Source organism: Leptosomus discolor, chromosome 13 (assembly GCF_034619465.1).
Source record: "Leptosomus discolor isolate bLepDis1 chromosome 13, bLepDis1.hap2, whole genome shotgun sequence".
Classification (NCBI taxonomy): Eukaryota; Metazoa; Chordata; class Aves; order Leptosomiformes; family Leptosomidae; genus Leptosomus; species Leptosomus discolor.
Window position 1 is genome coordinate 4,662,857 of NC_141403.1, and position 25,887 is coordinate 4,688,743.

Consider the following 25,887-nt stretch of genomic DNA (forward strand, 5'->3'; position numbering starts at 1 on the left):
TGGTTGTTGATCTTAGAGGTCTTTTCCAACCTTAGTGATTCTATGATTGTATTTTTTGGGATAAATGATCAAGTGTTTTTAGAAAGACACTGATCCTCTACATTTAGTGTATTAGAAATTTTCACCCCTCACGAGGTGGTTCCATGTTAAACCCTCCTCCACTCTCCCAGTCAACGAATTGAGACCAAGGTAACAGCACTGCTGTTCAAGAAAGCGAACCAGACAGCAGTAACGCAGGAGCTGCAGCAGTTCCTAAACTGCTCGCCAATCAAGTAACTGTAGAACCAAAGACTCTTTGGAGTTCAGGCCTCCACACTGGAGGTTCCTCCAACCTGCCCCATAAACAAGAGAACTAGTAAAAACGAAAGGTGACAACAGCGCTTTGACAAACCCAAACAGAGATTACGTACTAAGAACAACACTGGTAAATAAAACCACATTTCTAAATTCCAGGACAGAAACAGGCTGAAATGCTAGAATTAAATCAATTTTACAAATACTCATCCTCCAATTACAACCAAGGGAAAGCAAGCTAATTTATTCAAACCCAGCATTTGTACACAGTCAGAGTGGTCTTTTACAGTTGTGTTTCGTGCATCTGCTGCCAATTTCCCCCATCACTGACTCACTGCTGGACCCAGGTTCTGAATAGCTCTGTCTCTGCTTGCTTCCCCCCCCCACTGACTTACATCCATTTCCTGTCTGATCAAATCAAGAGATCAAAATCCCTTGCTTGTAAAAAATCAATCTGCTGATAAGGAAAGGGTGATGATAATGACGTCACCCATGATTATAAGCGTCTTGTTTAAACAAGCTGGGTGGAGGATATTCCAGGTACAATGGTACTCATTAAACAAACAGTTGCCAATTACTAATTTGGGTCAGGAAGTACAAACTGCCTCCTTGCTTATAGGTGCTTTTATTTCATTCTTTTTTAAAAAAGAAAACGCTGCCACAAGACTGTCAGTACCAAAACCGCATTAATAGCGGTCTCTGTCAGAGCAGACAGCTAAACCAAGCGTCACCTGTTATAGCTGATGTCTTCCTCTTCAGACATGCTATTCTTAAGGAATTCTTTTAAAGTACAAGTATTTTCCAGCCACTTGATGAGCCCCAGTCTGGAACAAAAGAAGTCAGAGATGTGAACAAGTATCTCAGAGCTGAACTTTAGAGGAACACCACAAATAGGAAGCAGCACATTCTAGAGCCTGCTGAAAGAAGTTTGAAAGCTACCAATTTAAATATATTCTGAAAAAAAACCAGTTTCCAGACAAAGTAATTTCAATGTTGTTTAAAAGGAAAATAAACAAAAAAATTAAGCCAAGACAAAACCCACTCTGAACCAGAACCTGGCAGACAGAAATCTCACTTTCCAACGTCCTAACAGTAATATAATAGGTTTTAAGGTAAGAATTCCTGTCCCTTCAAGATAAATACTCACCTTGTTGTCATGGGGATGACCTGGTAAGTTTTTAGCTGCATATTCCTTTGGCTACACATAGCATCTTGGGAAAGGATAATGTTCATTACATCAAACAGCTGCTCGATACGTTGGTCTTGTCGCAGGTCTTCACCACCTTTGACAAGAAAAGGATACTCCTGCTCGTCACTACCTCGGATCGTTATACGTTTCGGCTTCCTCAAGGATTCCATTACACTTATCTTGGAAAAAGACAGGAAAAAGCAAAGTACTTGTGACAGGAGACTTGGCTTTACAGAATCGTCGCTGAAATTAAGCATATCTGTCATTCCTAGATGGCATGATCAAGTTGCTTGATTACTACCAGCAAAACAAATGCCCCTTGCAGACCTTCCTTTATGTGCTGCAAGACGAGCACACAAGCAACAACTTGCTATTGTCAAATTCTTCAAATGGACTATGGACACAAGTTTATACCACACAGGATTTTGACTCAAAAACATACCCGTTCATCAAATCCAGAGATTTTTGCGTGGTACTCTGGCAGCGGTTTCCCTTTTCCATCATACTGACCTGAAGTGGTCGTGGGAAAAAGGAAAAGAAAAAAGTTACATAGACTGATATGGTATGGACAGAGTGATTTCAGATGAAATCTACCTCTGCGTCAGGCAGAGAGAAGGGCCATATAGCCACCATAAAGAGGAGAGCTCAAGAGTAGCAGCTGTCTTGTAAGGGACAGTTCACCATCGACACTGAAGGGGAACCTACCAGGAACCTCTAGTTCATTCCTCAAGAACTCAGCTTTGAAGTCACTCATCCACGGTGAACATTCTTTCAGGTTTCCAGGTTCTTTATGGGTTTTGTTCATTTTTGAGAGGAGAGAATTTGTAACCGTGTCGAAGTCACCAGCCTTCATAGCCAACAGTTCTGAACCGCCTTTTCCAAAATGATGGTCCAAGTCCTTCCCAAAAGCCTGAGGTTCATTTATAGAAAGGAATTCTCTTAACACAGTGCTAGGAACTCCCAAACCAGCTCCCTCCTATCTACGTGCACAGCTCCATCTGATACATCACGCATCAATCGCCCTGCCACTCCAGTTCTTTTTTTCTCTGTTACTTCTAGTTTGCCAGGACCTTTTCACTGCCTGTTTGGTAGACCCACCAGCTATTATCAACAGAAATATCTATATTTTACCAACTCAGTGGTATCGAAGATCTGTAGAACTAGATCATAAACCTTTTCATCATGTCAAACCTAGAAGCTTATCCCTTTTTACCTCTTCCAGCTGCAGTTGGATTCTGGATACCTTAATACACGTATCTCATCTGCTTACAAAAATTTAAGAACAGCTAGTGAAATATTAATATAAAATACAAATATTTTAAATGGTATCTATTAAACAAATACAAATTCCACCATGAATCCAAATATAGAATTACTATCAGAACATTTAATTGATGCCCCAGTCTTTATCACACTTTCAAACTGCTGCAACAAAACCCGAAAAAACCCTCAACTATTCGATTTGCAAATGGTAGAAAAAATACAGATGGGTAAGTTAGTTAGTACCACCCACCCTACCACCTCCCCCAAACAGGAATACTCTGTGCTTTTTAAACCAGCAGCGACCATACCACATAGCAAGCAAATGCACAGCAAATGCAGCTTGTTTTAGCTAATTTCATACAACCTTTTTTTTTTGCTAACTAAAAAGACACGTTATATGTATATGTAATGCATGTCATAGAACTTCATTTATTAAGAGAATTTTTTGTGTCATGTTAGAAAATATCAATTTACGTGTTTTATTATTTACTATCACATTTTTATTCGTCATTTACTTTGAGATAATTTTGGATGTAAAATCTATAAAATCATATTTTAAAAGTATTCTAGATATCCCGATAAAGGAAAAGTGCAGACACATTTCATACTGATCCACTGAATAAACAAAGTAAGTATTATCTGCAAGTAGTTAACTGAGTTGACTTCTTGTGTTCACAATTCAAGGTTCTAGAAAAACCAGATGTCCCCGCTTGGACCTCACTGGTATTAACGGCTTGGAAAGATACGTAAGCTCACTTGTTTTTTCAATGCCTGATCATTTTTCTCCCAAGCTATGAAGGACACAGCTATTTCACTGAAGTAAGAGACAGAAAATATTATCCTTCTGAAGGAGAGACTGCTACAGTCAACGTCTTTCTCACTTTAAATCTACTTCCAGATGATCATCCGACTGCTTTCTCTGTCATGTTCTTTGACTTCTTTTAAAATTCAAGGCAGCAAATATTTAATAACCTTAACACTGCGTTTTAATTAATACAATCCATCAACAGTCTTTAATTCATGCATGACTGGAATTTCACGTTAAACGCAAGATTCTTGTTGTTTAAGTTACAATTGAAATTGTACATAAATAACACACCTAAAGATTACAAGCCTGAAGTCCTCCACATATTAGAGCCATTTTATGTGTCACTCAAGAGATACAACTTTTTTTGTGAAAGTGTGTGAAAGTGTGAAAGCAACACTGCTCTCCCTCTTCCCTCCAACAGAGCGGAACAACCCCGCCAGCCCTCTTCCAGCACCTCCCTTGCGCTTCTCTCCCCGTTTGGTTAATTCAGTAACAGTTAAAAATCCGTCAGCACTACTTGCAGCATCCTCTACTACTGCACACGTTTGAGCTTTTTAAAGAGCCGTGGAGTTTTTTCGTTCAAGCGGGCCAAAGTGCACACAAACCATCCCAACGACCGAACGCAGGCTGCCTTTGTCCTCATGCCTGCTAGGTCCCCTGCTGCGCTTGAACCCAACCTGCAGCTGCTCTCCTCCCTCTACCCCCACCCTGACAGGGGCACATCCTGCAAATTCTTATCCCCTACTCTTAAGTTTAAAGTCATCATCAACACCCAGCTTATCTTGCAGCGACATACCAAAAGGGCTAGTACGCCCCTAAACTCCTAATTGCCCTTTCTGCTGCTGTTATCACCTCACCTCCTCCCAGCTCCACCCCACTCTCATCCTCCACCTTCCCTGCTCACGGGGAAGGAATCCCCCTAGAGACACTGGGGTAAGTTTATCTAATGCTAATGTGACATAGGAACGGCCCTAAGGGAGCGATCTGGACCCACCTAGCCCTGGCCATGGGGCTATGCACATCCAGCACAAGCACAAAGCCAGGCCTTGACAGGACTATCCTCTCCTGGCCTCCAGCTATTTGCAGCTCCGGGGGTTTCTGGACCCAGAAGTGTGCACTTGTCCTCTCAAAAGGTAAAAGCTCTCAAAGCATTTTCGCCCTATTGTCTACTTGCTATTCAAACCCATGAAATTATCCATAATACCCTGCAGCAGGAGTTCAGCACTTCAGTGTGGCTTGAAACACTTCTCCCTGTTTGTTTTGAACCTGCCACTCGCATAGAATATTTACTTCATGCTCGGCACTCCTGATGTTAAGAGCTTTATTGTATCTGGCCTCACTGAGCCTTTTCCAACCGGAGCAATGCTAAAGTTGCTCCTTGTGCAGAAGTTACTCTGTACCTCTGATTATTCCTGCCACTCTGAACCTCATCCAGTTTCATTATATCCATGTTGAGAACAGTGGACGAGGACTACAGTGTTCAAGAAGCAGAGAGTCAGAGAAGGCTGCCATGTCAACGTACAAATCCACGTTTTGTTCTCTACTGTTAATAGCGACTAACAGCCGCTTTTCTTTCTTGACTGCTCTTGAGTATTCACAGCTGATGTTTTCACAGAACTATCACAAATCAAGATTTTGTTCCTGAATTGCAACAGCCAGCTCCAATCCAAAGAATTTATACATGAAACTAGTTGTTTTTTGTTTTTTTTTTTTGGTTTTTTTTTTGTTTTGTTTTTTTGCCACATGCATCATTTTTTTACAGACTCTCACTATTTCAGATCTCAGTCAATTCTGTAAAGTCCTTTCTGCAATTCTTCATAGTTGTAACTCTTCTGAATAACTCACCCTAATTAACCTAGTATCAGCAGCAAATTTGAGCAGTGTAATACAGCAAAACACCCTAAAGTGCTCATACATCCTTGGCAGCAGGGAAAAAAAAACAAGGCCAGATTCCTGTGCAGGTTCACGGATGGTCAGAGAGGCCCAGGCCCTGAGAACCTGGCAGCGTGCAGGACATGGGAGGCAGAAGCCGAGTAAGAGGGAACATTTAGTCCTGCACAGCAGTCAGAAGTGGAAGTTGAACTATAATAAGTCAATAGCTTTCAGCAAAGAAATCCCTGTCCTGTACTCCTGGCTCGATCTCTTGTTCCATCACATCCTGCAGCACCTGTAAAAGCTGTGATCTGGTCCCCTCTTTGGACTTTCTAGTTCCTTCTAGAAAAGCACACGACACCAACACCACTCAGTCATCACACATACCTGAATAAACCTTTTCCTCATCAAGCCAAGGCCAGGAGCCTCCAGATTTCCCAAAGTCTTGTACATTCCTTCGTACATTTCCTTAAGCTTATTTTTATTTCTCTGAGCTTTCACCAACTCATTTCTGACATCCTCAACCCAATCCTGCAAACAAAAGGAAACAGGTGAATACTGAGAAACAGTTTTATTGACCCTTGCTCTTCAGTAATCTGCTCAGATTGCATTTGGGTTACTGTATTTACTGATAGCCAATTAATGTTTCTTTTGACAACAAAAAGAGCAATCAAGAGGCTACAGAAATATTTCCCTTTCATTTGTCTCTTGATAAAACGTTTCTACTTCATTAAGATAATTATACCATAGTGTCTAGTGCAAACTCAGAAAGCCTCTATGGGGCCAGGAGTGGTACCAGACACAAGATGAGAATCCTTTGGACAGCAGGGTCAGACAAAGAAGCCCAGCAGAGAGCAGGGAAAACACAAATAGTCAGAAATCAGAGAGGTGGCCACAAATGAGAATTCTGTAATCGTTTCAGAACGAAGCAGGAAGACTGACCACAGGGCAGAGACCCTGAAGGAGAAAGCTGGAAAGGGCTAGTGCAAACCAGCCAGCTGGCCCAAGGGAGGGAGACCATCGCCAGCGAAAGCTGCTGGCAGCCCCCCGACATCGTCACCAGGGGACACTGGGTTGAACCGCTTCCTGCGGCTGCGGTGTCAGCCGAACTGCCGCAGGCTCCGCGCAGCACCCTCCTTCCGAAACAGAGGGTGAGGAATGAAGGGGAAGTGGGAAGATATAGCAAAATACACGCTTTACCTTAAAAAGCATTATGGGATTGGAGAGCTGTTCCAGGGAGTGAACAAAATCTTGAACTACTCCTCCTCTGTCCAGCTTATTCTTGATCCTTTAAAAGAAAAGGAGTGCATCACAATGCAACAGGAATTACCACCTAGCCTGCAGATATGCAATGATCCAGATTGTCTGTTTCATTCGAGAATCTGGTAAAATAATCTAGGGGTAGGTAGGTAGGACCCCCTCAGAATTCTATCTTGGGCTGCTTGACTGTTAATATATTGGCTGTCCTTGTGATGCAGCTCCCATTTTTTTTAATTAAGTGTCCCACTATGAAAATAGGAGCTCGGTAGGGGAGCAGAAAGCATACTTGCAACAGAAATGAGCATTAACCAGACTATACATCCTGTCATGACAGTCATTCAAGGGCAATACAGTTTGTGAAGCACAAGACTTGATCTTACTTTAAGCAAAGAAATTCAGCAAATCTGCCAGAGATTCGACAAAAGGCAAAAAGACACCTACAACTGTATTGGTGGTTCTACAGCACCGTGCAATGAGTTGACTTTTGCCTGGGGACTAACTCAGGTTTTATTGCACGGCAAAACAGGCAAGGGGGAGCTCGCAGAGGCAGGTGCATGCTGCACGCTGAATAAGCGGAGAAGAACACAACCAAGAGCTGACATTCTCCAAGACAAAGTGCATCCAGTTCACTGGCCCTCTCTGAAGTCTGGTAGAAGCATCTATTCTATTTCAACATACCTGCCTTCTCTTGGTATTAGAAGATTGTAAACGCTCAAGCAAGCTTCATCTTCATCTCTGATGGGTACTGACTCTTACTGCTGTGAAGTCTACTACAGTAAGAGCCTAATCACGCATCACATCTCCCTTCTACCTCAGCAGAGCAGGAGAAGGAAGAAGAAACTTTGACTACCACAGAATTATGAGGAGAAAGGGGTTGCCCCTCTGTGGTCCTTTCGTTTTATCCTGGAAAAATTCTAACTTCCCTCTGCCCGGGGACTGTGTATACTCAACACTTCAGGAAGTATTCAGGCCACCAACCCCAGTAAGTCTAATACTTATGTATTGGTTTTCCCTGTGCTTTTAAATGAAAACACAGTGCACATGGGACTACCCTCTAATGTTTCTCATGCCCCCTAAAGAACAGAGTTCGTTTAGGAAAAATAAATAAACCTCTCCACTCCTGAATATAAAAACATACAAAAGAGCTACTCTGATTGCAAGTTCACCTTTCGACAAACTCCTTGTTCTTACAACCAGTTGCAGTGTCTTTGAAACAGTAACTTTCACTGCTGATCATGAAAGGGTAGATGATGGCCTGGGGATAGGTATCGGCGATCTCTTCAACAGTATGTTGCACGGCTACTGCTTCATCCTTGTCAAGTAGTGCCATCATCTGGCTAATCCAACCAATGAACTGCCAACAGGGCACCGAAGAAAGCTGCAAAAACACAAGACACTGCTTTCAACTTTGGTCCTCCCTGAAAATACCAAACATAGCAAACAAACAAAACTGCCTGACAGACAGAAACACATGAAAAGGAAACAGAGAATGTCAACTAGGTTGCAGAAAACATCCTCTAATGAAGCAGAGGTTTCATTATTAGTACTACCACCACCACCACCACCGCTGCCGCTGCTGCTGAATAGATTTTCTGTCATAAAGATTTGCAGTTTGTTGAGGCTTTATACTCAAAATTGCGGCTTTTCTGTCTGGATGCAATATAATAATTTTTGATCACCACATAGACAGCTCAAAAATCTGAAGGGATAGTTCAAACACCATCGGGCTGAAGTCTTGATTTGAGTCAAAAAAGCCAGGAAGGGGAACACTGGAACTCCTCCCACAGTTTTGTCCTTCCTTCAACTTCAACCAGGTTTAAGTTTGCCGACAAGTATCAGTCTCAGTAAAGCACTCCCCTCAATATACTTCACACTCACTTCCCTCCAAAAACCGTGCCACTTTTGAGAAGAGTACTATAATATCTTTTCCTGTGATAGCCAGAGGCTAGACTCCGACTCCTTTCCTCCTGTCTAATCCCTTCCTGCCTTTCTGATAGAGTTTAAGTTCAGATTGCCACTATCTGTCTCACAGAAAGACAAAGGAGAGGACAAAACTGCCTGGTGAACTCCTTTTCTGGGTGAGAATTGCCAGCTGGACCAGGTATCAGGTTCTGTTTGAATCCTCAGTTTCCCTGTGGCCACACCTTGTGCACCTCAGCCGTTTTTTGCTACTTTCTCAGTTTCTTGGGATAACCAAGCTGTGCTTCTGTCTCTCTCGAGTTCTTCCTCTGACAGGGCTTGGCACTATGAGCACCAGCACGATGCCATGGGCTTGAAAAGGCAGGCAGGCCAAGGCAGGAACAGGAGTGAGTCACAGAGGAGCTCTCAGCTTATCTGTCCCACGACCAGGGAAGGCAGCGTGGCTCATGGTATCCTGCTCGGTGGAATGGCATGGAGGGACAGGTCGTGGAAGGGAGGAAGTGGGGAATACAAAGGAGGAAGGAGCTGTAGTAACCTCTGAAGTGAAGCAGGACAGGGAGAGGTGGGAGGTGTGGAAAATAAGTCTGGAAAACCTGCTGGCTTCCTGCACACAGGAAACTCAGCCTACAAAAATATGATACGTTCCTCACCCTAATACTAACCACCCTTATCAGCCACTTACATTGTTCTAAAGGAAAACAAACAAACAAACAAACAAACCAACCAACCCACAATGTAGTTTTTCTCCAGCAGCTCTCAAACTAACATTTGGAATCAGCATAATGATAAAAAGTTAAACTTTTAAGAAAACAGTTTCTGTCTATATGAATTAAGACTCGGCAAGTTGGAGAAAAGTCAAGGAACAATGATGGGATAAAATTTATCTGATTTACCTGAAGCAAAACTTACCAGTCTAACCTCTCTATCTATCCAACCTCCACCCCCACCTTTTAAATTCGATTTATAACAACATTTGCTGCCAGGAAAATGGAAGCAACTAACCTCTCGTGTCACTAGACCCAGTGTCTCTGCTGGATATCTTTCAATTATTTGCAGCAGTCTAGGAAATCTCAGCCTGGCTTCCCTGGAGTTCAGTTTTAAAGCTTTTATCATTTTCTCCACCACAATAGCTGGGAATAGTTGCAGATCTGCAGCGTTAATTTCTGCCAAGAGACATTAAACAAGAATTATCAGAAACACCATCACTTGTTCCATGTCTTTGATCATCTGGAACATTCATCTTTACAATTCAGGGTTTGGTTGGTTTTTTTCAGCGTATTTTGTATTTTTACTTTGTTCTCCTTCCCATCTGTTTGAACTGCACACATCTGCAACACACGTACTTGGGGGCTGTAAGGATTAGCTTTATCAGGAAACTGCATCACTGCTGGTATCTTGCCTGCTTTAAATACAGCACTGCTGTGGTCTGGGAAGGAACAAGAGAAGCATCTGCTGGATATGATACACTTCTCACAAGTGAGAGGGAGACGACGAGTGATTCACCAGTACCAAAGCTAGCAGTAATGGAGGGGAGGAAGGAATAAATACTGTTGACTGGAGGACTAACTGTTCCATTTAAATTCAAGCTGTGTTGCTCAGGGAGATCTCCTGGCTATCACAAAAGCTCACGTATCACTGATAAACCTGCCTCACATGCTTAGGAGGAATCCTGACTAACCAAGCAAGCCTTCTTCTTCCCGACGCAGATGCTGGTCACAGAAACCAACCAGAGTCATGTACGCATCGATAACGCCCGTCACATCGACGTGTTCCACGGAGTGGGACTGCACCTCCTCTTCGGACTTCCTGGCAGCGCTGCTGAAACACTGAAGAGCCTTCTTGTTCAGTCCTGCCAATACCTGAAATTCAGTCACGAGAGAAAAAAAGAGACACATTAGCATTCAAAAACTCTTTCTGAAACTGGAGCTTGGTCACTAGTTTTGAGAAGATAAAACTTTAACTGTGGGAGATGATTTGAGCAGCTGATACAAAGGAAAAAAACTGGGACATGATTTCTAGCGGTAATTTCCATAATTTTAATTTCCAAAATTTTCAATGGAAAAATATAAAGGATATTTTTAACTGAAATTAGTCTTCGGACATGTTACGTGGAACTTTTATAACTGCAAAAAAAGTTAACGTTACTACGGTTTTTGCAAACAGTTAACAGAAAACATAGTAAAAAATGCTATTTTATTCCTACTAAGACATATCTGCAACATCAGCATAACAGCTATACTTAGAATTTGTGTTATAAAAAGCATCCATCAAACTATTTCAAATGTGATGTCTTTTTCCCCGTTAACACACACAGCCATAGTGATCATACATTTCTAATGCAGCCCATGCCATGAAGGACTTGACAAGATCCTTTACAACTGAATGTTTATAAATCGAGTACATATGTTCTTATATTGCCAACAAGCTTACCGACCTCAGACATTGTAGCTATTGTCGTTATTAAACAACACACAAAATTGCTGCAGAACAACTGGAACAACCAAAAAATGCTGTAACTGAAATTAAATAATTTAAATTTCAGTTAGTTTAAATTAAATAGTTTAAATTTCAGTTAGGTAAGGGCAACTAGCAGGGTCAGAATACTTCTTAATACTAAGCTAAAATAAGGCTAAGCTCCTTATAGAAATAGCTGGTATCCCAATCTGCTCATCTGACATGGAAGAGCTTTTATGCTCATCTTTCAGATTTCCTCAAGAAGAATGCTCTTAATAATTAGCTAATAAGTGAAGCTTAAGCTTTGGCTCAAGTTTCTATACACCCGAAAATTTAAAATTTCTTTTTTTTTTTTTTTCAAGAATCTTTTCTTTATCTGCTTTTCTTTAACAACCACAAACCCACAAATTTAAGAACATTTTTTTGCTGTTTTATACTGATATGGTTCGTATCTAAGGGTCTTCGTAGTGGCTTCAGGAATTAACAGAAATAGGTCAGTGGTGGTACTTCAAATTCCTCATCAGTTTGACTGACAAGAAGTCAATGCCACAGCACCTGGGACAACTGACAACATCTACAATTTCAAATGCAGCACAGCCTGCCACTGTATTCTTCAAATGCGCGCCTCCCCAGAACAGCAGAGATGACCTGCGCATGGTCTGTCTTAAAAACCCCTCTCCATCACTGAAATTACTTAGATAAAATGAGTGTACCAGTCAGTATCATTACCAGTATTATAAACGTCTTTTTATGAAATAAAATAGTCTGACAGCATGAAGAGGCTCAGAAATGCCCTGCTGAAATAAGGGCATTCTTTGAGGATCATGTTCTCAAGCCTTGTCTTGCCACTGTGTATGACTACGTCTTTCCCCTCCACACAAAATGCAGGAACAGAGAATCAGGAGAACCCTCTCCCAATTAAAAATGCTACAGTGGTGCAGAACTCCAGGAGAGCAAAACCCAGACAAAACAGCAACCACAGCTGTTGGTTGGGGTTTTTTTCTTCCCTTCCCCTAGCTGGTGTTCCTGGACAAATCACTGCTAATAGCAGACGGGTTTCGCATTCTCTGTTTTCTAACCATATCCACCACCACCTACTGAACTAGTGATTACAATCCTGAAATACCTAAAAGCTTTCACCCTCTCACTTACCTTTTCAGGACTCTCAAGACTCTCTCCTGATAGCACTGATATTTTTCCAGCCTTTTCCTCCTCGATTTGTTCAAGGCATCTTGGATCCTGACTAAGAGCATCGGCCATGATGTGGTATGTAGTACCCAGAAGAAGATTCTGGTTTCGGAAGGCCATGATGTTCTTGCTAAGATAGTCAGATTTGGTATCTTCTGTTGGAATTCAAGACTAAAGTTGGTATTTTGACAACAAAGCAGCTTTGCATAACAAACAATGTGAAGCAAAGAGAAGGCTGTTACCAAGCAGGGAGATGGTTTTTAACACTGAGAGCACTCGTTCAGGACAACTCTGGTTCCGGCTGCAACTATGCATAAAGCGGCAATAGGCATAGTTCCACCTCATCAGCCAGTCTTCCCTCATCTTGGCTTCTCTGCGTAGGTCTTTCAGAAGCTTCTTGGCAACTGAGAAGCTGTTCTGTATTCAGAATAAGATAGAAGTTTCAGGTAATATCTCTGAAAAGGAAATAAAACATTTCTGCAATCAAGTTAAGGGATGAGAAGATTCAGGTAACAAAAGTAGAACTGTAAGAAGACGAAGAGAGGTCCACTGCTTGTCAGGTCTCATATTCAAAATCAGATTTGTGCTAATGGAGAAATTTGAAAAGAAAAAGAGAAAAACAGAGGTTTGACAAACTGAGGAGATTAAAATAGTTCTATCTGCATGGCTAAACAGGCATTAACAGCTCTGCAGGACAAACACATAGGGGGAAAGTAACTTGGTTCGTAACACCATTAAGCAAATCACTGGTTGAAAAATTTCATCTAAGTAACATGAAAGGAAATCTTATGTTTCATTTACTTCTTTAAGAGTATACAGTCAACACAGCACTAATAATATATTTGGTTATTACAGTGCTTAAAATAAACTCTTGTCACTGATCGCAGATTTCTGCAGCATCTCAGAAAATGAGGGAGACCTTGACTTAAATATTATTCGTCTTGTCTCAAGCTTGAAACACCAAAGGCCCATCACTGAAGAAGGCTATGTTTCAGTCAATTTAACAGCCAGATCCAAACCAAGCTTCAGTTCTTTATACAGGTGTTAACCTGACAGCATCAATGAAAACTGTAAAAAAAAATAATCATAAAATGTTTCCTCATTGCTGACTGAAGTAAATGATATTGATTCAACCTGAGTTTGGCTTGTTTTCTTGTACAGAAGAGATTATTTGTAAATGAGAAAGCATAAAGTTTGGTTGCAAGCATACCTTCCATTGAAGACCGAAACATTTCAGATACTTTATTTATCTGCCCTTTAGAGTGTCAGAAACCATTTGTGTATCAAAGGGGCCTTCAGGCACATTTCCAGTAATGACTAATTATCATTAAGTTTGTAATTAACACTTATCCATTTGTTTTCTTTTGCTGTGGAACTGACTTTCTTGAGCTTTCAAAATGTCCTGGACAGCAGTGTCAAAAAGAGACAAGGTCTGCCCTGGCAAAAAGGTGCCCAAGACCACTTAAGCGGCTTTTCCAGCTGTAGTTTCTATGTATTTTCTCACAAAACCGGAAGGTATCAGAGAGCACAGTCACCTGTTTCCTGGCACTTTCTACCATCTTCATTTTCATGTTAAATTTGCAGCTTCTAATCATTGAGTAAATGTCTTCACCCTGTTGATCCACTTCCATTTGGTCACCAGCACTGCACTCTTCGTCCACCTCCATACTATCATTGGCCTGATCACAGAGAAGTTTCTCCTGCAGCTTGTCAAGAAAGAAACACCTGCACAACGACAACAGGAGCACAAATCACTCCGGTACGCAGCCAAGGGAATGAACACTCAAAAGCGCTGATCTGCCTGACGGCAAACAAAGCTAAACAAAACCAGCAAGCTACAGCGACCGCCTTTGGCAAGGGCCAAACTGGCGAGTCGTAACTGGGGACAGGTTGACCCTGAGAGCATTCTAGGATCTTGAACTGATGAGATTAAGTATTAGAAAATGTCCCTAACAGAGTGGGATTTTTTGTTAAGTTTGTTCTTTTAAAACCATAGCTACAACCTCGAAGTTCACCAAGCCATAACCTGCGTTACAACTAGACAGAAGTGCGGACAAACAGGAGTCTCAGCTACATAGTGTGCGTGCCAGGGTGTATTTTATGTCAACCTGCAATTCAAATCTATATCACACCCACACATGTTAACACTGAAATTTGCGTTGCAGCAAAGACCAGTGACCGTACTCAACTTTCAAAAGAGAACTGCCATGAAATCAATGCTAAATCCTGTTCATTCTACAACTGGTCCTATCTAATTTAATAGCATCTCTCGTTATATAGAACGTTATTCAACGCAGAGGACAGCGTTGCAATCTGGAGGGCGCTTGGCACATCCTCTGTCACTAATTTAAGATGAACTAATGGCTTTCTAAAAGCGTACGAAAATGAGCAAGACACTGACAACCCTTCGAGCCATAAATGTTTTGAGACTTTGCAAAGGAGTAAGCCATACCACGTATTCTGCCTAATGTTTAACTGCAGTAAGCTCTTCTGTAGGCACGCTTTCCTGACACCAAGAGATAATAAAATAAATTATGGAGCACAGTGGGTATCAGCAGAGCTGTTGGAAACGCTGTCCTCTAGGAAAGGAGAAAGAATCTAGATTTGCACTGGAAGAATGGATTGTGATGAAGACAGATACCACAGGGAGGACAGAAAACTTCCAAATTCGAAAAACCATTCCAGCTTCTTCAGAGCTAATCCAAAGGAGTCTCCGGAGAGCCTCTGTTCTTTTTAGCAATGGTCACACACCAGAAGTCTCTAATTACTGCACTGGTCATTAACTTTCCTATGAACACGTAAAGCACTGACAGTGACAGGGCTGGGCTTATTTCGTACACTCCCTAACTTTGGAACTGCCTGCAAAGTAGGTAAGTATTTTTATTCATAACAGACTGGCCTTTTGGGTGGTGTTTCACTGAGCTAAACGCAGCCAATCTACTCCATTGCACGTGGATGTGTTTAAGTGGGCTCGCTTGCACAGTGCATGTAGTCACTGATGCAATAAATGCCTAAACTAAAAAAAAAAAAGAAAAAAGAAAAAAAGAAAAAGTGTCATAGACTGGATCAACACCCCTGTCCCCCCCTGCCCCCCGTCCCCGCCATGGAAACAAGCAAAACCAAGGAGCATTAGGAAAAGCACCTCTCAGAACTCAACAGGCAGACAGAACTAAAGCTCAAGAATGTCATTTTACCGATTTGTAATGATATCATCCCAGATGTTCATAGGATCCATTTTAGCATCTGGATATCTGCTTGTCCAAATTCTGAGAAGCCTCTTAAGGGAAGCCTGTGAAGCTAAGTTACCTAGAAAGCAATTAAGAACACTTTAAATACATCTAAATCCACACAGCGTGAAAAAGGCCTAAACTAAACATAGTCTAACATTCAAACCAGAAAACTGCAATAAAACAGCATTTCTGGGCTTGCACTAAATACACTACTTGGTGATGGTATTGCTTTTGTTTATTCCTGAAACACAGGAGGGTCAATAAGGACACCAGTGTCAACTGTCACTGGGAATCACCACTGGGTAGGTACTTTTCCATACAGGAATATGCTGGAATATAGTGGAACTGTTAACTAAATTTAATACATAATTCTCTTTATGCACACAAATTTGTATTTCATGCCTACCTCAGAAGCTATAAATTATCTATCACATCCATCTTTTATCCCTGCTAACCATTATTGGCTACCAAAAGTGACCCCAACAAAAAAAAAATCTTAGTTTAAAACCATCACACTTTAAAAAGATACAATTAACTCTTACGCCAATAGCAAGGCTGATAAACCTTTGCAACAGAACACAGAATTAATTATCTTCAAGCCTGTCTTACACAACTGCAGTAGTTCTTACTGTCGAGAAGACAGTAAGAAGTAATTTCAGACCCATGCTCCTTCAAACAGGAGGTCAGTCTTCTAAGCGTGAAAACAGAAATTCAAAGTTCAGGAAACCATGACTCTTAACAAAATGAAAAGAAAATCACTTAAGAAAAAAAAATCTTTACTTCTCTTGGTCATAAAATTGATGAAATCCTGTATTTCTGTCAAAGCTTGTACAGACTGCAGTTTAGTCATTCGACTTTGATATAACAAAGTATCGATACTGGAATAACTCTGAAAAGAAAGGGAGAGAATAAGATTTCATATATGGAATTTACAATATGGTCCTATTCAGTGCTCTGCAAACTATTTATCTGATGCTGCTCTATATTATGCTCTACAACCCAAGCTTTTACAAGTAATTTAATAGCCTATAATCTGAGAGCAAACCTGCTTTGGACAAGCATTAGAGGCATATTCTAGCTGCAATTCCTGTCCTAGGTTTTAGGATAGTCCTACAATCTAATCAAAACTTGGTAATGGATAGAACTTGTAACCTCTCAATGTAATACTCTCTTTTCAAGTTTGTTCTGGGGACAGGAGGCTTCTGAAAAGATGACTGAAATAAAACTGCTATTAATCTGCACAAACAATTACCCCAAAAAATTTCTAAGAGATGAAAACAGTAAAATAAAACGAATTAGAACGGGAGGACGTACTCCAGCAGCTGGCTCATCTCTCATCACTGCAAGCAGCGAATTCAAAGAAGTTTTGACACATGATTGGAAAGCACCTAGGTTTCCTTGTATTTGGGCAAGTGCTTCTCTCGAGAGTATAATCTAGCAGCAGTAACAGCAACAACAGTTCCATTGTTCCATGAGTTTATACAGAAAAACCATACCAGAGGTAGCAGAGACTGTTACCTGCATGAAGATCTGCATGCCATTGCTAATGTAGTATTTGGCTCTGTCAAAATCATCTTGCAGGATGTAAAGGAGACTGAGCTCTTGGCTGTAATGCATTTCTATAACAGCTTTCTTCTGTTCTGTCTTCATTGCCTCATCAATAAAAGTTAGCAAAGTCTGGTCATTTTCCCCGCTGAGCAGTAACTTCAACTTACTGCGTATTATATAGGGCAGATAGGTCTCCTACAGTGTGAAAAGACAGTCTTTATTTCTAGAAATGGAATATTAGATGGTCAGCTTTTTGTTATCAGTGGCAGATCAAATACATTTCAGACAACCGGTAACTATTTTTATATGTTTTCCCTTTAGACAAATTCCAATTTGCTAACAAAGCACAGCAGCCTTTTCTGACAGGCTCAAGAGGTTGTTAGCAAATTCCACCCTTTCAAACCCAGTGCCTGGTAACTTACGATTCAAAACAAATAAAAGCAATAAAAGCAACAAAAACGCTGCAAGAAGACGACGGTGATGATAAAGCTGGTCCTGTATGATCAGCCATAGACTCAAGGTAAAAATTAAACATCGTAAAAACTTCAATTATTTCATACACCAGACTCTCTGCTAATTCCCATAATGTAAGTAACCCAAATAATGCAATTAATTTCCACCCACAATCACATTACTGTAGGACATCCCCGCAGAGACAAAAACAGTGTGCTATCAATGAAACTATTTCTAAAAACCTGAAAAAATGGATCATTCCACGTTTTGCTTAGGTCTGGAGGTTTTCCACTATCGATATTAATGGTGGCACAATACTCCAGAGACTTCCACTCTGTGAGGTGGTCATAGCATTCCAGAGATGCAAGTTCCCAAAAGTCCTTCTCCGCTTCCGTTGGCTCTCCATCTTGCCAGTCTTCTTTAGAGAGTGCCTAGGGAATGGATTTGAGGGGGAGGAAGGTTCTCAATTCTAAGTCATCAGGAACTTAACGATAATTGTCTCAGAAAAATATCTACCCATTTACCAGAACGTGACAGCAACATTAAATGCAGGAAATTCAAGCTTGTCAATACTTGTACATAAATTCATTTCAGGGACCCATCTTTAGTAAACCTGCATTTTTAAAGAGTGAAGACTTTCAAAGAAGGTTGAAGTGATCCTTCTTCATTTTTACCCACTATAACTCAGGATTTTCTTTGCCATGAACACATGCAGTTTGCTCTCCTGGGGTAGCAGTGCACCCACGGTGTTTTACCTGACTACCCAGGTGATTGCACGAGTGAAGTTTTGTAAACAGTAAAAAGCCTCACGCTCACTGCTCTGTTGTGACTGCTCATCTGTTCCCATGTCTTTACAGACTGAACCACCAACCAAACAAAACACAGCAACATTCTAAACATGCTGCTTCTCAAAATGTTTCATTTTGGCTTATTAGTTTTAAGTCATGAGAGATTCATGAAATAAAAAAAAAAAATCTTGTTGTCACTGTACCTCATCATAATATTTAGCTGCTTCAGCATAATCACTCCGTGCTTCTGCCAACAGTGCTTTCTGTGTGATTTCCTTAGTCCCAATCTTTCCACTGAAAATGCCACGAAGGACATCATAATCCCCAAGAGATCGGTACAGCCTAGTAAAATTGAATAGAGAAATCTTTTAATCAGTTGGACAGAGGTATACCAATGCAAACAGAAGCTATTCAAAAAAATAATAATTCAATAAGCAGTAACACTACTGGCTTGTAGTAGCAAAAATGGTTTTTATATTTCTTTTATGAGATCATAAATATGTATTTAACTACAAAATATATATTTAACTTCATCTTGAAGGGTAATACCCGAACTGTGGAAACTCCTGCAGCTGAAAAGCTATAAACAAGACATTTTTCAGCAGCCTGATAGCATCATCAGGGCGCACAGCTGTTAAGCCTAACTGCTCTAACTGAAAGACAGCCATTAACTGACAAGAAATTAAAATCTTATCTAATTCTAAAAGAGGGAAAGACTGAAAAAGAAATCCCGTAAGGCATAAAGGCAGAGTTCTTCACAAGGCAAACCGCAATGGGAGTGAATTGTCTCAAACAAGAACTTACTTAGCAAGCTCAATCCATCTGATGACATCTGGGGGAAGGTCCGTCCTCCCACGCATCCGCTTGGATGGGGGCTCCTCCGCAGGGCACAGAGCCATCAGGGCATGCTCCAGGAGAAGGATGCCCACGGGCTGCTGCAAGCTTGCAAGGCAGCTCGTGCTCACATTAGCTGAATCCAGTTCCAGTAGCTCTCTGTGCTGGTAACTCATTTCCTACGAAATAAAGCAAAATGACAGGTGTCTATGTGGTCCAAGACTATACTGATAGCTTCCTTTTACCGATCACCTGTTTGGCAACCCTTTCCTTACAGTGCAAGCTTGGGAAGTAAGTCGTTAAATCTCCAGAAGTTCCCAGCTCTGGGAGAACTGGAACCCTCTCCTTCTGTGCTGTTGCTTTTCGGACAGAGAATAGCAGAGAACAACCCCTCTACTTCATCTGTCTGCAGGGCACAGGATAACTCACTTAGAGACACAGGGGAAGAGGTGGGAGAGGTCGATGGAGACATTCACAGCCTCAGTCTTTCCTCCTGTAAGTGGGCAGCGTGGTGCCCGCTACACACCGGCTGCATTTCACCTGACCTGTTGAGTGGTGCTTTAACGCCGTAAGCCAGAGGCACGACTAACCACGATGCCTCCTCTGAGCTGCAGGCTCACTATCCACGCACTTCACCAGTTGCAGCACACCACGGCTTCCTGCTAGACTCATTTAGCACTGCACTCATCTAATCCTGCCTGATTTAAGGACACGACAATATTTCTAGCAGATTTTTACCATATTTAACATTAGTCCAACTACAGAATACCCTCTTCTTCAGGGATAAACACTGTTGTTTGTCTGAAGGTTTTTTAAAATACTTAAATCGTTATCCAAATTACATATATCAAAAGTAGCAGACAAGTTTATTAAAGCCAGGTTGTTTGGTTGTTTTTTTTTTCACTTAATAAACCAAAGGAAAGTTGCAATAATGAGATGCTCTCACTGCTCTCACAGAGTCCATATTTTTGACTAATTTTAACGTGCCTGTTTCTCGAGCCTTCATTTTATGTCTATTCAGAAAAGAAAGTATCCTAACACAACAGTGCTATTAATAGAGTTTAACAGACAGCATAATTCAACACAAAGAATAGTTATCAAGACAGAGAACCAACAAATGCAATGTCAAGAGGGAATATTAACAGATAGCTATTGTGGGATGCTGGCTTAAAAAACCACCAAGACAGCCCAGAAAAATCCCCACAGAATTTGACCTTTTATGCAGCTGCACAGAAAAAAGTAAATAAGAAATTACATTTTTTCAGATGTGTAAATACAAGTACTAGGAAGCAAAGTTCAAAAAGCTAGTCCAAACTAGACATTTCTCCTGAATTACGAATGACATCTGCTGTCACAGAGTTATTTAAATTTCCACAACAGAAAGAAGCAGCCACTACCTGCCACTCAGAAAAGATTACTTTGAGAGCTACAATCAGATGCAACTTTAAGATGACCACAGTTGACAAGAAACATTAAATACACTGACAATAAGTACATAACAGGTGCTTGGACAAGTTTTTTTTTTATCTCCCTGAAAATTGGGGTAAAAGATGAAGTTCACAACCTACTCCAGGTCATTCTCACAGCAGAAAGGCTTGTTTCCCCTCCAGTGAAATCGCTGTGGTGTGCCCACTCACCCATTGGTGGGAGCAAGTCCTTCCCTCATTACTGAAAATCCCCTGAGAGCTACTTCAGGGGACTAATTTGAAAAAGTAAGAAAGAGAGGCTAACAACAAAGGTCTGACAGCTACTGATATCCTCAAGACATCAAAGTGTTCCTCTGTAAGCACTTCCCAGAGACAGGAAGATAAGCACATGACACCCACGTAAACCTTTTAATTGTTCTTGTGGCTTTCATTTAAAAATCAAGCCACCTCTTGTTACTGATGCAATTAAAACATTAAAAGGTGACTCAAACTCTACAGATCAGAAATTTTAAAATCTTGAACGTTCATTTCAGAGGCATGAATTATCTCGTTCACCTTAACAAGAGCCACTTGAAATATCCATTTGGTTAACAATTCTCTTTCCATTTCTGTTTAAGTTTCAGTAACAGTATTTAACCTTTGCTACCACTGGATTTACCACACATTCAGACAAAGACATTATATTCAGTTACTTTCATGCCATATAGCAGGATTTACCTGGATGCACGCAATGAAGGGTGGAAAGTAAGACAGGCTCATACTCAGGAAGTTATTGAAGTTGTTCAGGAGCTTCTGGATGATGGCTTTTTTCTCAGAAGGAGTTTTAGATTTTTCTATCTCATGAAAAATTCCACCAAACAAACTGCTGAAAAGTTGCTTGGCAAATGTTGGATCTTTCTGTAAATTACAACAGAAGCAGTAAGGCCACTGAATTTTTCTGTGACACAATAAACTAACAAATAAAATTAAGAGATATGACCCACCCTGTACCTAATCCCTATGTGGGCACTCTTTGGGAGTGGAATAATTAGTCTGGCATGCATCACGCCTGTGCTGGGAATTACTGTACTACCCATTCTAATCCCATCTTAATTCTTCTACATAGAGAAACTCCAAGACAATGTAGCTTTCAGGTCACAGTGTTGGTGGAGAGGATGGAATTTACAATTTTCACATATTCACAATTCCCATTACAGGAACCAGGCACCCAAAACCATCTTACAGACACCACTGTCAGTGAAGACTGTTTCAGGAAAAAAAAAGAAGACATCAATGTGTGAGGAGACAGAGACTCAACATTGAGGCAGCTTACAGAGAGACAGACTGTCTGTACAGACAGACAGTTTCATCTGAGATTTAAAGACATTTTTTCAACCCAGAAACGCATTTGTAACATAATCCTGTGCATCCTGGTTTATCATGGGACTGGAGTTCGGTCTAACTCTTGATCTAATGCTATTCAGATAACTCATGAGTGTGCTACTTCCTCCCTTTACTCAGAGATAAGGGACCATCAAAAGAAATTACATACAAAGGTAATCAGGAGCACTGTGACTTCCCAAACACTGTAAAATGGGATAGGTTCAGCCTACAGTTTCTACTGCCCTCAGGTAGGAAAAGGAATATTGGATCAGCTTTACTGAGTAGTCTGAGTCCAGTCTTAGCCACAGTAACTTTGTTTGCATTTCTATAACTTCACTATAGCCATCTGAAAGAATAAAAATGGCTGGTTTGGGGCTGTACAGTGAGATGTCCTTTGCAATATCGCCTGTAAAGACCACCACCATCTGTTTCTCAAGCAAAGGAACCCAAGAGGCAATGGACAACAGCTGATGTCTCAGGTCCTCAGTGTTCAAATCAACTGCTGAGGCGAGGCAAGCTACAAGGCATCTTTTCTCATCACTGCACCAGCCCAGGGGGAAGAGAAATCCTCCCTCAAAACAGACTCTTCAAATGCCTGTCGCAGCGGCTGACTACAAAACAACAAATCAATTTTGAAAGCGTTTGCCCAACTACAGGTCATTTTCCTTACAAGAACAGAAAAATTCACAAGTGACCTTTGACAAGCAGACAGACCTGGGCAAGGCCCTGCAGAGGGGCAATGAGACTGGCGTATTCAATCTGGATGTCAGGAAGGTCTCCTACTCGGTACCTTCTGTACAAAGTAACCTGGGCATCATACTTCATCTTCAGCTCAGATTTCATCTCCTGAAACGCATTGCTCATGTTAAAAAAATAATAACCATATTACTTAGAAAGAGCTGTATCTATATAAGACAAAATAAGCAAGAACATTTCTGAAGTGTTTTATAAACTCTTGCCATGCTTATTAAACAAATACATTTTCTATAAAGCTGTAATATGGTTAAACCCAAAATTATCTTAGTCAACTAAAAACTCCAAAGTCTTGTTCACAGACTTACTTCAGCCATTAACTTTTAATATTAATGCCTTGTAGTTCCTGCTTCCATACAGGCAGTATTTAAGTCACTTTTAAAGAGAATGATTATGACTGACAGCTAGTGAGCTGCTATGGTTTACTAAGCTGAGCCGCAGGAGTCCATAATATGATGGTTCTCAGCCTAGCCCATATGCAAAGTAAAATGAGGTTCCTAATGCTGGTGTGTTTTATGTCACACAGTGGGATGAGGAAGGGAAGGAAGAAGGATGAACCTGATGGAACCAATTCCTAGTAAAACTTAAACCAAACCATACTAAAACTGTTGTAAACTGCAGTTGTTGAATAGCTGCCCTGCCTTTTGCTGAGGCCTAAAGGAATACATTTTAATTGAACAAGAGCTACTACCAGACATAGACAAAACCTCTCTCTTCCTCTGCCTTTCTTCCTGTTTGTAGCACTGATACACTATAAGGAAATCAGCAGTAAGTTTAGAGGCTGGGGTTTTATTTTTATCTACTTCCATCACCAGCTAAAACCAGCAGACAATACGTGGATATAAATTGGTAGAATGGAAAAGGGAAACAGAAGAAAGCTTGAAGATTTTTTTTTTAATCTTCTGTAAACCCTTTGGAATTGTGCTGTTTGAGCCCATTTTTCTTCTACACAACTTCAAAGGGATGATTTTCAAAAAAATGTCAAGAGAAATATGCTGGGAGAAAATTAGGATGTTGCTAGAGCTATTTCCAAATACTTTCTTGCAGGACCTACTTTTTCCTGTTTTGCCCCATCAGGTATAGCATTAACACAAGTCACCAAGTTTCATGTGTGTTTATGTGCAAAAAGTCTCTTGAAAAGTTTAATGGGACCTGACAGCATTCACAGTCTCCTCTGGCCTTTTATTGGGGCATATCACAGGGGTTTTTGTTTGGACTGTCATACAGAATACATTGACAGGTTCTCTCTTGCAGGGTGGGAGGAAATGGTAGCTTTAGCCTGCAAGTACATATAAATTGGCTAAAATAGGTGTTTGTGTGGTTCTTCCAGACATTAGTTCTGTTTACACAGTTGTCTGCAGCTGCAAAGAATTTTAAGAGTGTCTCAAACTGAGCTCTCAGTCCTGGGTTCCTTTGCTGTTGGTCTAACTGCTATCATTTTTGGATGATAATGTATGTCATTTTTAGTAACATGAACCTCTGAAAAACTGTTCGAGCTTAAAAATACTTAACTTATTGTAAGTACATAACACAATCACGAAAACCCACATAGTACTACGTTTCTGGCCTTGATAAAACAATCAGCAAATGATTATTACTGACATTCCTTCGGGTTAAAAGTACACAACCATTCCGGTCAGTTCATCAGCAGTAACACATCTTTGAGCTCACCTTCAGAAACTGGATAATGTTCTCCAACTATTTCTGCAGAGTACTGCAGCTTCAAGGCTCCCAGTTTCCAGAATGATAACCATAAAGAGCTTCCCATAGCTGTTAGGGACTCCATCACATAAATTCACTTCATACACATCAAGTGGTAGACTGGAAGTGTTATCATCCAGCTCTTTTCCCACTCATGCTAAGTAACATCATTTAGCTTTAAGCACATAAATAGCACGATTTCTAAATTCTTAAGAGCTTCTAAAGATCTTAAAAGTAGCTACCAGTATCTTACACCTACCCCTTCTTCCCAAAGTTACTTCTAGAGATGAAGTACAAGACTGCAAATGGCATTGGGACTTAAGGTTTTAAACTTATTTGGATTGACAAACCTTTTCTCTTTTCTGTTCAGCCACACCTTTTCTAGCATAGATCAGACTGAGTTTCTCTTGGTCCTTCAAGAAACGTCTCCGCAGTCTCAGAATTTCTGCTCGTTCTTCTAAACCTATGGAACACACCATCAGGTCTACCGCTTTTCCTTTCTCAGGCAAACTTCAGATTTAAGGCAAGAACATCATTTACTAACAAACATCATCTTTGTATTTACCAGTTTACCAGCTTGTCTCCTAAATTTCTTAACCAACGACTCAATGCAAGGCCTTTCAACAAGACAGCAAATTAAAACAAATTAACTTGTTCTTAGGAGAGAAGGTAATAAGCATTTCTATAAAAACTTTATGCACATGGACAAGGGTCAAACTATTGAACTGGGAAAGGCACTAGAATTCATGAACATATTTGCCCCACAAGACAAATTTACTTTAAGCTCTCAAACGTGAAGTATGGCATTTGCACAACATTCCATAAAGTATATAGCTCCTTCCATAAAAGAGGTGCTAAATATATTCAAAGACTGGGCAATAACAATACAGAATTCTATTTTTTATGTTAGTATTACAGAACTGTCACTGGATCAACTCCTGCTCAGGACAGTCACGGAGAAATGTGACTTGACAGACTGTTCACTTCAGGCCATTTCTTAGGAAAGAGGAGCGAGCAAACAAAAATGTACCACTATAACTGGTACTTTCCTGGTAGAAGACCAGGGACTGACTGGAATGAAGACTGACCTCTCTGCTTCCATAGTTCAGCATGGTCCATTCAAAACTGCCCTGAAACATCTCTCAGGTATTGAAAAGGTCAGTATTTACAGCTCTCTGCCTGAACTCCTACTCCCATCCTTCCAGCCAAAATTTTAATGACAAGGTACGCAAGGGTGAAATGGGGAGGAAATGGGGAGGAAATGGGGAGAAGGAGCCTAAGCCATTCCGGAAGAGTACTGACATTTTTCAGCTATTGACTGGGTGGATGAAGGAGCATTCTCAGAAAATAGCAGGTACTTCTAATGACAGATTGCAATGTGTTGTAGATTGTGTCAGCACAGCTGAAATGGTTTGGAAAAAATATGTTTAAGAAGATCTCTCCTTTAAAGAGATAAGCAGTTAAATTTAAAACAGAAGTGACAGAACTGTATGACACTCATGCTACGATCGTCTTAGGGAGAGGCAGGAATGCAAAGATCACA

General features: G+C 40.8%; 1 protein-coding gene across 5 annotated transcripts in view; it reads right to left on the reverse strand.

Annotated features, from left to right (window-relative positions):
- The window catches only part of PRKDC (protein kinase, DNA-activated, catalytic subunit), an 81,251-nt gene that overhangs the window by 5,387 nt on the left and 49,977 nt on the right, over positions 1–25,887 (reverse strand). For 2 of the 5 annotated variants that reach the window (XM_086472694.1, XM_086472693.1), the window contains exons 60-80: positions 24,695–24,807; positions 22,605–22,736; positions 21,246–21,425; positions 19,072–19,280; positions 18,471–18,609; positions 17,722–17,910; positions 16,997–17,221; positions 16,259–16,367; positions 15,443–15,554; positions 13,784–13,973; positions 12,491–12,665; positions 12,213–12,403; positions 10,285–10,465; positions 9,609–9,769; positions 7,853–8,064; positions 6,627–6,714; positions 5,814–5,957; positions 2,189–2,393; positions 1,926–1,993; positions 1,442–1,662; positions 1,026–1,118 (exon numbers count right to left, since the gene is read on the reverse strand). In XM_086472694.1, the coding sequence (XP_086328820.1) occupies positions 1,026–1,118; positions 1,442–1,662; positions 1,926–1,993; positions 2,189–2,393; positions 5,814–5,957; positions 6,627–6,714; positions 7,853–8,064; positions 9,609–9,769; positions 10,285–10,465; positions 12,213–12,403; positions 12,491–12,665; positions 13,784–13,973; positions 15,443–15,554; positions 16,259–16,367; positions 16,997–17,221; positions 17,722–17,910; positions 18,471–18,609; positions 19,072–19,280; positions 21,246–21,425; positions 22,605–22,736; positions 24,695–24,807 (3,337 nt within the window). Of the gene's footprint in view, positions 1–625; positions 629–1,025; positions 1,119–1,441; positions 1,663–1,925; positions 1,994–2,188; positions 2,394–5,813; positions 5,958–6,626; positions 6,715–7,852; positions 8,065–9,608; positions 9,770–10,284; positions 10,466–12,212; positions 12,404–12,484; positions 12,666–13,783; positions 13,974–15,442; positions 15,555–16,258; positions 16,368–16,996; positions 17,222–17,721; positions 17,911–18,470; positions 18,610–19,071; positions 19,281–21,245; positions 21,426–22,604; positions 22,737–24,694; positions 24,808–25,887 lie in introns of all 5 variants that reach the window. The other 3 variants (XM_086472695.1, XM_086472696.1, XM_086472697.1) reach the window with 3 other exon arrangements.